Source organism: Fistularia commersonii, chromosome 25, assembly GCF_037954325.1.
Source record: "Fistularia commersonii isolate RoL2024-O1a breed Wild chromosome 25, RoL_Fcom_v1.0, whole genome shotgun sequence".
Taxonomy (NCBI): domain Eukaryota; kingdom Metazoa; phylum Chordata; class Actinopteri; order Syngnathiformes; family Fistulariidae; genus Fistularia; species Fistularia commersonii.
In genome coordinates, this window is record NC_141308.1 from 7,126,518 (window position 1) to 7,139,873 (window position 13,356).

General features: G+C 39.0%; 2 protein-coding genes across 3 annotated transcripts; one reads left to right on the forward strand and one right to left on the reverse strand.

The window, feature by feature from the left end:
- Positions 1 to 343: 343 nt before the first annotated feature.
- LOC147219024 (uncharacterized) lies at positions 344 to 5,132 on the reverse strand. Its single transcript, XM_086172991.1, has 6 exons — positions 4,999 to 5,132; positions 2,469 to 2,661; positions 1,940 to 1,997; positions 1,798 to 1,842; positions 1,384 to 1,532; positions 344 to 1,268 (listed from the first exon to the last, which is right to left on the reverse strand). The coding sequence occupies exons 2-6, from the start codon at positions 2,478 to 2,480 to the stop codon at positions 603 to 605; spliced, it is 930 nt and encodes a 309-aa protein (XP_086029117.1). The 5' UTR covers positions 2,481 to 2,661; positions 4,999 to 5,132; the 3' UTR covers positions 344 to 602.
- Positions 5,133 to 5,185: 53 nt separating this feature from the next.
- pcyt1aa (phosphate cytidylyltransferase 1A, choline a) lies at positions 5,186 to 12,985 on the forward strand. Of its 2 annotated transcripts, XM_086173048.1 has the most exons (10): positions 5,205 to 5,317; positions 6,454 to 6,542; positions 7,453 to 7,566; positions 7,945 to 8,044; positions 8,200 to 8,316; positions 8,556 to 8,707; positions 8,870 to 8,948; positions 9,551 to 9,693; positions 9,811 to 9,999; positions 10,591 to 12,985. In XM_086173048.1, the coding sequence occupies exons 3-10, from the start codon at positions 7,453 to 7,455 to the stop codon at positions 10,810 to 10,812; spliced, it is 1,116 nt and encodes a 371-aa protein (XP_086029174.1). In that variant the 5' UTR covers positions 5,205 to 5,317; positions 6,454 to 6,542; the 3' UTR covers positions 10,813 to 12,985. The 2 variants fall into 2 exon arrangements, with proteins under 2 accessions (XP_086029173.1, XP_086029174.1); XM_086173047.1 differs by lacking the exon at positions 6,454 to 6,542 and having other exon boundaries at positions 5,186 to 5,317.
- The last annotated feature ends 371 nt before the right edge of the window (positions 12,986 to 13,356 follow it).

The following is a 13,356-nucleotide window of genomic DNA, read 5'->3' on the forward strand; positions in this document are numbered from 1 at the left end:
TTGAAAATGCAAAATTAATGCATACATAAACATAGCTGAGGCGGAACATAATGTACCTTCCCATTGGCCACTCGTGAAATACAAAACCCTTTGAGGGCTTAAAAGCTGTCAGTGTACAGTTGAATTTTTCCAACAAATTCTCGGAACTACATCATATGTTGGAAATGATGCAGAATTCACACAAAATATAGTCTCATGTTCTATCTGTCAAATTATCAATTCAAATAGTCAAACTTGTTGTCCCATGTTGTTACAAGTAGAGAATATCACATGTTTATGATGAGAAACTGGGAAAATAAAATGGACATCCCAAGAGGTCATTAGTTTTATTTCTTTTGGCCTCTGGTGCATTTGTAGATACAACATATCAATATAATGAAATGGATAAAGAAAAGTGAATTAATTACAAATTGCCAATTCATTTTTATTACTTAAATTGTTTCTTTAATTCAGAAAAAAAGCTTCCTGTGATTAGTTTATAGTAAAAATGCATACATATATGAAAGCCATTATGTGGGTGGTTATTTGGAAAAAAACACAAGTATTGCTTTATTTTTGTTTACATATAAATAATAACATGTGTTGAAAATTTGTTCTCTTTATCATGGCTCCTCAGGATCTGGATTGGCAAACTGATGGGGGTCATAAAGGTCACGTCTGAAATCATAAGGGTTAAAGAAAGGATAGTAGGGGTTCTGGTTTGCCGTTTGCGTTTGGACACGTTCCTCAGCCTTTGCTACATCTTCTTTCACCAATTTCTCTTCAGGTGTTTCCTTTGGTGCAGATTTCTCTTGAATTTGACGAGGAGGGTGGTCTATGAGGCAATCTGGATCCCAGTAGGGGTCACAGTCATACTCTAGACCTTGAATAGTGCTTTCAGTAGATGGCGGTAGGACAGACGTGTTAGGAGCAGGAGGGGCTGGGGGTGTTTTTGGAGGATCAGCAGCTTTTATCTCATCTTCTGTTTTGGGCCTGCAAGCAGGGTTAACCCGTGGGTCGCAAAGTACTGGGACAGCCCCTGTTGGGAGGTAGACTATTTGAGGTTTGCACAAGGGGTCTTTGGGGTTACACAGATAGATCTTCTGCGCATGTTCCAGAGGATCTGGTGTCGGAGCAGCGGTGGTAGGGGGTAGGGTTGTAGTAGTCGGTGCTGCAGTGGTCGTCAGTACTCCCAACACATTCTGATAACTGGATGCATCCTGACCATACGTTAATTCCAAATGACGCATCTGCTGATACAACATCCTGATTCTGTCAATTTCATAGAGCTGAAAGAGAAACATAATACAGAGCACACAAAAATGTTTTAGTAATAAGTGGATTATAGACATCTTATATCAGACAACACACAAGTCCAGTTTTCTGTGTTGACCATGAACCTACTCCTTCGATGTGCCCAATCCTGTTGTAGAACTGGTAGTAGGACTGAAAGTTGGGATTAGCTCTGTACCACTTTGGATCAATGTTTCTCCTGGGACGAGAATTGGTCAAGAAACCATGTGCCTGTTCATGTTCAATGCTAACTGGATTCCCTGTGGAAGATCAACATAACTGATTCAATAAAATATTTATGCAAAACAATATAATTCGTATGATGGATGTGCCTGTGATTGCAATAACTTTTTCCAACTTCAGTTCAGCACTTAACTTTTTGCATGAATATTCAGAACTTTCCACTTCCTTTATATTTCAACAGTCGAGCAGCCAATTAGCCTTTGGACAAAAAATTAATCTTTCTCTGGTTGACTATTTTCTCTCTATATGGAACATAACTTTCATAACATTTCTCCATCATACCTTCTGGATTCTTTACTTTCCCCAGAGATGTGGCTTCTAGCAAGCCTAAAAGAGGGTTGAGAATGTAACAGAAATGTTATGAATGACACAGGGGGGACAAGCTGAAGTTCTATTGATTTTTTTACACAGTTACAGTACAGACCTGTCATTAGCAGTAGGCACCAGGTGACCCTGAACACCCTGGAAATCATCCTTGACATCTGCAATATCATGCAAAAAAAAACAACTAAATTCCAAAATATTCAAATAGATTTCAAATAGTTTTAGCAACATAATTAGATGTTTGTTTTTTTTAGATAGAAAGACTTTTTAAAGATCCCACACTTTTGACAAATCACCTGATAGCTAACCAGATAGTATTCAGATAAAGATACCACCACACAAACATAATCTTTTAAATGCTATTCCCAACCACAATTTGAGCCTCATCACATATTAATGTCTTTTGACATTGAAACCATGGATAGCGTTTACTCATTACAGTGGTTTATCTTCCTCTATATATATTTACATATTTTAAGCATTTTGCTGTGATATTTGCAGATCATTCTTATTGATTTTAAGAAATTCTATGGTCAAGTCCTGCATTTCCTGAATACAGGCAGGAGTAGGAAAATCATTTAAATAACTATGGCTACTGTAAATAGGATCAGAAAGTTGAACAAGCTCACCTGCTGTTGCATCTCACCAGACCTGGTCTCTTCTGCTACGCATCATAACAGTTCATTAAATACTTCAATTAGCACTGCAGCTTTTCATTGGTCACTGAGGTGCAACTGGAGTAAATCCCACCCCTCCTGCATTTTGTCTTGAAATGTGGAAGTGCTACACAGTAAACAACCAACTTCAAATAAAATGTGACTCCTGTAAAACCATACAAAAAAGCCTGTTAACAACAGGACACACACTAGATACAAACTCTGTCCAGTTTTGTTAATGTTGCTGCAGCAGACCTGCAGTCATAGGTGAAAAAAATTAACACGGCAACCTCGTTATTTGGATCTGAGCATAAAATCTTTCACAGCAGTGATTTATTTCATGATAACCTGTTTAATGTCTAAATCCACACTATATAGGAAAATTCACAGTCATACTTTAAGCTAACTCTTGACAAAACATGCCTGGTCGATAAAAATTAACCCCTGTCCTCAAAACAGCTGGTCTTTGACAGTCAAAAAACAGAGAGGAAGAACGGTCAACTGCTGTTTAAGTCCCTGAGAAATATGCAGGAATAATGGGCTGTCTCATCCCATCAGCAGGGTTTTCTCCCTGGGGTTATTGATCAAAGAATTCGATCATTCCTCACTTCCACATTGGTCTTCATGTCTTGAGATCTCTAAACTAATTCCATTAAAGGCCATATTGTTATGCATGGGTATAAAATTCCAATTTTTTTGTAAATCTTGCACTATTCTGCACTGATTCTAATAAAAACACTGTGTAAAAAGTATTGGCATGAAAATTAGTAGGAAACAAAGTATCATATTGTCATCAATCAATATTGTGTGTGTGTGTGTGTGTGCGTGTGTGTGTGTGTGTGTGTGTGTGTGTGTGGGTTTGCGTGCACTTCTTACTCCATACTAGAAAGGCATTATGATAAATTAATGATATTGATGACTGTTTGAAATTTAGGTCTGTCAGAGAAAGGGATATTATTACAAATAAGCATCTTCATATAGACAATATTAAAATATTAAGAATAACAGAATATTTGATATAGGCATCTACTGTATGTATGCCTATTTTGCCCTTTAACCTTTTCCTGTCTACTTCTTTGCTTGCTAAGTATTTGCCATTTCAACTCTGAGATAAATATTATGCTTAAAACCAGCAGGTCTGGCAGACATCAAAGGGTGCACAGAGGCATCGGCATGTCGAAAGGATTCCTACCAGGTGGCTAATGGTGAACACCATTCTGTAATTGCTCAGTGCAGATGACAAAAATGGAAGGGTACAGTTACATGCTACACCTCAATAATATACATTTGTTCTGGCTGTATGTGGAGAAAAAACTGTCCAAAATAACTGTTTCACAAGGGGTATATGTTGAAAAGTAAATCATATGTAACATCATCAGGAATGTTTTTGCAAGCAAACAACTTGGCAATTATTGAAAATTCATTTTGAAGATTTTCAAAGGTCTGAATGAATCTGTATCAGAAAAAAAGGAAGTCTTTTTTTGTTTCTCAAAGCTCACTTCATGGCAATAAAGTATTTCTTCTTACATTATGAATAAAGAACACAGAGATCCAAAATGATCAACTAGGCTGTTTGAGATCATCTCTGAAAAACATATCTTAAAAGTAACAGTATCAAAAGTAACTGCCTGAATGTCAAATATGTAGTACAATTACAATATTTTGGGACACACAAAAAAAAACGCAGCGGAACTCCAGAATCCTTTGTGAGTGATGATGATGATTGACTCCGATTGTTGCTTTGCTAAGCCCTGGCTCACCACAATACATTAAACATCCATGGAGGACATGAAACATCTCGAAGGTATCGCTTATTCTGACATGCACCCTGTGATCTTAAGGTGAAATGACTCATTGTCCTGAGGCCCTCAGCAGGACACAAAATGATCACGTCAAAGTGGTGGTTTCATCTTCGTACCCTTCATTTTCACACCTATGTGTCCCTTGAAAAGTGACATATGCATTGACTTTCTTCATCCATCTGACCCTTACATACATACTTTGACAAAAAATTATAATTTCTGTTTTCAAAGAAAAATCAAATAGATCAAATGATTCATGCTAAAGAGGGTAGAGAAGAATCCATAGATAAATGTGCATCCTCTGATTACTGAATCTCTGATAGCCAGAGAAGGGGATAGCACTATAGAACAGTTTCCATGCAGGGTCTTTTACGTTAATTCACCAACCAAAAATTGTTTATCCATACACAATTTGGCAGCTTAAGTCAGATTTGTTGACTGCAATTTATCACTCAATTAACTTGATGACACAGATATCAGTGGGCAGTGGGTGAAACACAATTTTGAGCCAGTGAATATGTGCATCTTCTGTACTTTGATACATATAACTGTAACGTTTTTCATATTTTTCAATATAGATAAAGTTTTATCTGTTTGCAATATTCCTCTACCATTGGCACTTCTCCCATGGGCCTTGTTACCACTAAGTATACAAAAGCACCAAAATAATCATTTCTCACCAACTTAGCTACTTATCTTACGATTTCAGGGGGTGAATAGTTTCACTGAAACACGTCTTCACCTCGGACATTTCACTGAAATACTTCTGAGGAAACAGAAATCACAAATAAACAGATAATCACCGAGTTAAAACTAATTTCCGCATTTTTTTCCCACGAGATGGCAGAGTTTGCCAACGAAGTTCACCCGGAAATGCCCAGCCATGATGTCAGTTCCTGTAGGGATGGAAAGGTTTTGTAGTTCCTGTGGCGTTGACCTGTCAGCGTTGTAGTACAAGCTGTCACTGCTGATAATTTGTCTGTCCCCCGTGGTGGTATAAGGACTTCTTTCGCTATCAGAGTGAGTTTCTGGGCGTTTGACGCCCACGACTTTTTTGACGTTACTTCTTTGCCTTCATCAGCGAACCGGCGTGCTAATAGCTTGTTAGCTAATAGGCAATCCAACTTGACAGCTAGCTGTCTACTTCAGTAGTCGACGGTTAAAGCAGGGATAGTCGGCTCTCTTGCAGTTAGCTAAATAGCTAGCCAGCCTGCTGGCACGACGAGGCTAGGAAGCCGCCCACTGCAAAGAAAAATTCCGGACAAAATAGTGAATAGTAAGTAAAGCGCAGACCTAAAACAGCTTTGCTGAATTTATTACCATGGACCGGGTGAGCTGGAACATCGGCTTTACGTGATTCGGCAAATAGAAACATTGTAAACTCAACCAGTCTTACCGGTTCAATTCCATGTCAGCTCTTCTGGCCACTGGTTTCACCTCGTTTTCAAGTAAAGTCATTATAAATGCTAGAAATCTATCCTTCTACAGATCTATATCTGCCTCTGCAACGTTTTTGCTGCACGATATTGTCATTACCGAGAGACGCAATACTCGGCACACCGTGTAAAAGTCAACTTGACTTTGTGTTGTCTAGCTGGGAGTCTGGGTACCATCTGCGGCCGTGGGGCTAACCCACAGTTTCCCTCTAAGTTATAATTTGATGCCTTTTTGAGAAAATGGTCTTTATCACAGCTTATGGCGTGCAAGAGCTTAATGGCACATAATTACCTAATTTTTAAATATGTAACTTTTGTTTTAAGGATTCATTACATGATGAGAAATGGAATTGGAATTGGCAAAAGACGTGAGATAATTTAATTTTTTTTCCCCAGATTTAATAATTCATCAAGAAACTGATGACAAGATACTTACCACTGTTATGTGTAATTGAAAATCGAGATAGTCTTTATGAGATCTTGACAGTTGGTAATAAGCAATCTAATAATCTACATATTGAGGCTATTTATTATTTAACATTGAAATGGTTTCTTGTTGGTACAACTAAATCTTATGACCTTGATATAACTTTTGATATCAGGTCATTACATTATGCTAGCAGGTTCCACCAGGTATATGGCTGATCAAGACTGTGTGCTTTCATATCATAGTAGACAGTATGTTTTTTGAACTCGTGAATCTTTGCTACTGTATCGCAGCCCTGCAGCACTTCTCACTCCTGGTGCTCAGCTGCTTCCAAGAGTAAGGGGTAAAAGGGGGGTTGTGCAAGCTCCAAGTGTTGGATCAGGTAGCTGTCACCACCAGGACCGTGCACAGCTATGTCTGTCACTCATTGTACTAATTCAGGCTTTTATCGGCAACACAGAAGCAGTTAAGCGTATCTAATGACTAATATTTGTTAAATACGCATTCAAACAACCCCTCCCACACATAATTAGCATTGGATTTATTGTTGGTGGTATGACTGAATTTGGCCGAGCCTCAACAAAGAAGCCATACTAATAAGATGCCAGCCCATGCTTCTATTGTTGTGTTAACATTCAAGAGTATGGTGATTGTTGCAACACCGATGACTATGCGGTTTTTGAAGGTATTCCCCAGGGAACTGCAAATTAAGATTCATGGAAACAAAAACTTGACAGTTTTTGGCCCTGTTTACTTAATTATATTTGACTCTTTGAAACTAAAGAAAATATAAAGTCATCATCAAATAGTTCTCCATGGTCAGAAAATTGATGTGGTTTAAATTTGCAACCTTGGGAGTGCTAGTGAGCACAGGCTGTGAAAAATCAAGAAGGGAATTATCAAACCACATGAAAGAATCAGTTAAAGTAAATGTGCACCTAATCTGAAAGCCGCTAATCTGAAATTCTGGCAGAACATTGAATTTGTCATTGCCCAGGAAGAAAACATTGTCTATTTAAACAGGTGGCATTTCTTCAGATTTCTGTTGACCTTTTCACTGCATGAGTGAGACCTCAAATTTTTAATCCAGGACATTCTGCTCTTTCATTGAGCCCGGGAACAATCTGTTCTTCCCGTTTCACTGGGTCAAAGTTGAACCAAGGCATGTGCTACTTTCTTCAATTAAAATCTATTGTATTTTAGAAGACAGACTTGTTCTAAAGTGTGAAATTGCCACATGAACTTCCCTTTTTGAAGTGCTTTTGTCCTGTTCCTCCTTACCTTTGACCTAGATGGAGACCCAAAGCTCAAGTGATATACTCCTGTCCAGGAAAAGGAGAAGAGATGGCTCCAATGGGGAGGCTGAGGAGGGAGAGAGGCTTGGAAAAATCCCCAGATGTACAATGGTGAAGAAGCAGAGTTATCCAACTTTCCTTTAACTTAATGTAGTCTCCTGGTGGATTCATTGATGAAATCAAATCCCTATATAGGATACATGATAAATAGGATAAATTCTTTGCCCTTGTTAGTGTTTTATCTGCCATGTGAGGCATTTGGATCCATTTCTTCCCTATGACTTTCAACTTTTGTTATATTTACATGAAATGTTTTATGATAAAGTTCTATCAAGAAATGATTGTCAGAAGCTTTTTGGCCTTTTATTGATAATGGTAACGCTTTTCTTTCTATGTACAAATGATAAATACAGCTCTCACAGTTCTAGAGTCCAACGTGAAATGTATGTATTATTAAAATGTCCTCTTCTCTTTACCCTGTCTATTTAGGGGTTGAAAAATCCAGCACCGTTTGCAGATGAGCTCATGACGGCTGATAGTGAACACTACGTGAGAGTCAGCATGGAGGAGGCTAAGAGAGGAACTCAACGTGAGTATCAGTCTTTCATTGACAGTTGGTATTATCTTACTCAATCTCAATGCGCTGTTTGTCTGATCTCAATCCATCCCACATTCATACACTGTATAGTAAGACCAAATGCAGTTTATGAATTAAATCCCTGATCATCTTGCCTCCCCATCCAGCTGACAGACCAGTGCGCGTTTATGCAGATGGCATTTTCGACATTTTCCATTCAGGACATGCCAGAGCTCTTATGCAGGCTAAACGTCTTTTCCCAAACACACACTTAATTGTTGGAGGTAAGTCTGTTTTAAACATATATATATATATATATATACATGAGATGATAGTGTGTGTGTGTGTGTGTGTGTGTGTGTGTGTGTGTGTGTGTGTGTAAACCTAGACATAACTACTTGTGTTTTCTCTCCCCTTATTAATGTCACAAAGGCTATGTAATGCCTAATTTTTTTACTTGCTCTTCAAGTATTGAATTCTTAGCATAAGAGATTTAATACAATGTATTTGATGTTATTCACAGTGTGTAGTGATGACCTGACTCACAAGTACAAAGGTTTCACAGTGATGAATGAGGACGAGCGCTATGATGCCGTCAGACATTGCCGCTATGTGGATGAAGTGGTGCGGAATGCCCCATGGACACTGACGCCAGAGTTCCTCACCAAACATCGCGTGAGTGGATGAGACAAAGACATTAATTCTGATCCTTCTGTTTCCCTGTATAACCTTTTCTGTGCCTCTTTCGTGTATTTCATTTACTGTGTATCTAGTTCATGTCAAATTACGGTCTTGTCTGAATGTACCGTATTGTTGTATTGTTGCCGACCTCTCCAGATTGATTTTGTGGCCCATGATGACATCCCGTACTCCTCAGCGGGCAGTGATGATGTGTACAAGCACATCAAGGAAGCTGGTAAGGTTCAAAGATAATAGTTTTCAAAGTAATTACAGGATACACTTCAGTCCTTACCCCTGCTTCTGACGCACATACAGTGCCTTCTAGGAAGCTCGAATGTGAATGAACTTTGTAGTTTACAATTAAATACAGATACAGGGAAAGTTAAAAAATTGCTCATTCTATAGGGGGGAGATTGTATGAGGCTGAGTGATGTGTGGCAATTTCATTATACCTGACCGTTTTTATTCAATTTGTGTGTATTTTTTGTGTGTGTGTACATATAAACTTTATTATTCCTGTAGGGGCAATCTGTTTTGTAGCCAGCCACATACATTCAGTAGAAAAATAAGGTGCATGTTACATGTTACGAGGGGTAACCAATTAGAATGATCTATTCGGAGGCTGTTTGTTCCCATTATGAATGAGTGTCGGTATTAATAGCAATGCACTTTGCAGTACATATCAGTGTCTGTACTGTGAATCTTGATTGATTCTCTTGAATAATTCTCCTTAATTTACTTGTAGAATTCCACAGACCTGAGCTAATGTTTTACATTCAGCAGGACCAGGTGCCCCTGACATCTTTGTCACTTTTGACCCTTTGAATTATCTGCCAGGTATGTTTGCCCCAACACAGCGGACAGAGGGCATCTCCACCTCTGACATCATCACCCGTATTGTCCGTGACTACGACGTATATGTTAGACGCAACCTGCAAAGAGGATACACAGCCAAGGAGCTCAACGTCAGCTTCATCAATGTATGAAAGTCTCTGCCTTTGGTTTGTGATGGATAAAACAATGGTTAAACTTGCTGACAATGCATTTGATGTCAGATGTTTGAGTGCAAGGTGTTTACTCCTGTCTATACTACTCAGGAGAAGAAGTACCACCTCCAGGAACGCGTGGACAAAGTGAAGAGAAAGGTACGCGACGTAGAGGAGAAGAGCAAGGAGTTTGTCCAGAAGGTGGAAGAGAAGAGCATTGACCTTATCCAGAAATGGGAGGAGAAATCTAGGGAGTTCATTGGCAATTTCCTGCAGATGTTCGGACCTGAAGGAGCTCTGGTGAGGATGTTGGTTTAGTTTGGACTTCAATTGCTATTTGGTTAGACAGTAGCACAAGATGCAGTAGAAATAAGGGAACTGAATGTTGACATGAAATTGTTACAAAAAACAAAAGGTTGGCAAAATATATTTAAAGGTTGTAATTTTGAGAAATAGGAATCAAAATATAACTTGTGAAAGCAGAGGTCTTGTGGTAAATGTCACTATTGATCATGGAAAAACAAAGTATCACTGCATACTCACAAATTCAAGCCACTATCCAGGATAGCAGCTCAATACCAAAACCACAAGCATCAACTTATCAACAAATTAAATGGGATATGTGACCAAACCGACCATTACATATATAATCTCAATCATCAGATCTCTAGAAAAAATGCTTTGTTCCTAATTGGCAATTTCTGGCTGATTTTCAGGTTATGTCTCAATGATTAAGTGATTATTTGGAACTACATGTTGTAAATTATTCAGCAATTTTAATATCTACTTTATTTGGAAAGTAACAAATTTGGTAGCTTGTTTGGTATTCGTTGATTTGTTGTCCATCCAAGTTCTGTCATTTGCATCAATGGATGTTGTCTTTGTCCCCAGAAACACATGCTGAAGGAGGGAAAGGGACGCATGTTGCAGGCCATCAGCCCCAGGCAGAGTCCCAACAGCAGCCCCACCCGCGAGGAGCGCTCGCCCTCTCCCACCTTTCGGCTCCCCTTTTTCAGCAAGACCTCCCCACCTCCCTCACCTCCACCCCACCACAGCGGTGCCAGGGGATACCTCATCAGTGAGGACGACGATGAAGATGACGACGAAAACTAAAGGATGTTTGGATCTATCAATCAAATGAGGGCCGCAGTCAGTGCTACTAGTTTGGAATTAAGCTGTTGAGTAGCCAAATTTTCATCAACCACATGCTTCCATAAGGTTAATGTCTTTTTGTTGGTGATTTGATTTTAATTCACTCTTCACTGTAACATCCAATTTCTCCACGTTCTCATTTCTGTGAGAGCACTTTTTCCCTTTTTGTGTAAAGAGTCAGTAACAGTTACCACTATATTCATTTGCATTCATCACACTTTAGGGTCATCAGCTCATTCAATTTTAATGTTTAGTTTATAGCTCACTTACAGTCACTTTTAGGAATATTTGCAGGTGTAACACTCGGTACACTGTTCCATCTGTGGTGTTAATTTATGGGTGGCATTTTGGCACAGTATAAGTTTGTGTTTTTGTCATGGCTGTAGCCTTGCGCATTCTCAGATGTTGCACAAGGTGTGAGCCAAAACCACACAAGTCCGCCATCTAGTGTCTCTGGGGGAAGGTTGTCAGATCAGGACTTATTTGCCCATGTGGTGCCGAGGTGTGAAATTTAGATATCCAGATGACCTTAATTTATAAAAAAACGTTGAAACTCCAGATTCTATCAAGGGGAATTGGGATCTGAGAGTAATAGTGTTAAATGTGTACCTAGCAGCTGTTTCCTAAGTTGTCTACCTGCACTGGTACGTGTGTGTGTGTGTGTGTGTGTGTGTGTGTGTGTGTGTGTGTGTGTGTGTGTGTGTGTGTGTGTGTGTGTGTGTGTGTGTGTGTGTGTGTGTGTGTGTGTGTGTGTGTGTGTGTGTGTGTGTGTGTGTGTGTGTGTGTGTGTGTGTGTGTGTGTGTGTGTGTGTGTGTGTGTGATGCTTACATGTCAGGTTCTTTGAAATGTCTCATCACCATTATTCATCTGCTGACAGAAAGCTTGAAATCAAGCACATGAGAATTAGCTTTTATGATTTTTTTTTTTTTTTTTGTCTGGTGATAAAACTTTGACTTTGGAATACTAGTTTTGAACTGGACACCTTTTAGTGGGGTTAAAGAAAGTCCTGTAAAGGAAATCCATTTAAATGTCCATGTAGAAATACTTATTTTTGTATATTTCATCTTCTCTTGCCCCTTCTCTCTGTACAGAGTGATCTTCCATGTCCTTGTTAAGTGATGCTTTATTTGAGCGCAGAATCAACGTGAGCAAAGCTGCACTTATATTTTTTCAATGCAGATTTGCACTATGGAGGACTTACTGTATGACTGTCAGCTGATATACACATTATAAGACAAGATCAAGTTTTCACATGCCTAGTTTCTTGAAATTTAAAAAAAAACAAAAACAAAGAACTTGCATCTTCCAGGAGTCATAAGCACAATTTAAATGCCTCAAGGCTCACACTTCATCAGTAGCGATCAAATATTCAGACATCCAAAAAAATTAAACCCTGCACTTCCACTCATCCGGCTCTGGTTTACAGATGTAGTTTGGTGCACAATCGTTAAGCTTGTCTTGATTTTGCAGACAAGCAGTGTAGGAGCTTTAGTTTTCCATGCTGAACAGAGCCATTGTTCCAGTGCTTAAGTCACATGACTTGCTCACATATTCAACATTTTCCTGACAGTCTGTGTGCTGCATCTCCTGTGACGAAGCATGTGTTGTCTCTCCTATATAACCAATAATGAAACATCACAGGTATTCTGAAGATGTAATGCAATATTGTTAAATGACATAAATGTAAATCTCAATACACATCAGTTGGATCTGTTTGAGGCCTGGCTTCCTAAAAGCAATAGTGGCTTACACCAGTGATGACTGCATATGCAAATCTAAGTGTAAATCAGAGGTTTTGCTTTGTGTACAAAAAATACATTATTATACTTTGTTGTGTATATCCAGCCTAAATTTTGGTGCTAAAAAACTTTTGGGAAGCCCTGACTCATTTCTTGTGGAATCTGCTCATGTTATCATTGAACTTCTTGGTAATGGGCATAACCATGTGAAGAGCCTAAAATGGCAAGCCACTATCAGCAACTCTGATACAAATGTTTGTTTGTTTTTTTTTTTTTTTTAACAGCAAGTGTTTTAACAACATGTTACTTTATGGTGTGGGGTTGTTTATTTTAATCCCTGAATGTAGAAGTCAGTTAAAGACAGGCAAAATTTATTAAACATATTGGCCAATTATCTCTCTTGTTTGTGTACTCAATAACTTTTAAACCTATTGTATATACAGTTGTGTTGTGATCAAATGTGCCCTTTTAACTGCAGTGCCAAGAGGTGGAGGACGACTGATGCCAGGGGGAGAGAAGAGCACTTGTAGTGCAAAGGGTCTGTGGAACAGCAGAAGAGGATCAATGTGAGAAAGCAGTAGGGCTAGCATTTCAGGCCTGCTTGATGCAGTGAGGTGAGGCTTTGGAGTGATTTTTGTCTTATAGGGTGCTCTGGGGAATGGTCCAGGGCAAGATGAGCTACAAGCTGTGGCTTAAGGGTTTTCTGTCTGGTCCCTCACTTGGGACCTGTTTACCTTGGGTGACCCTTCCAGTGGCATAAAACTG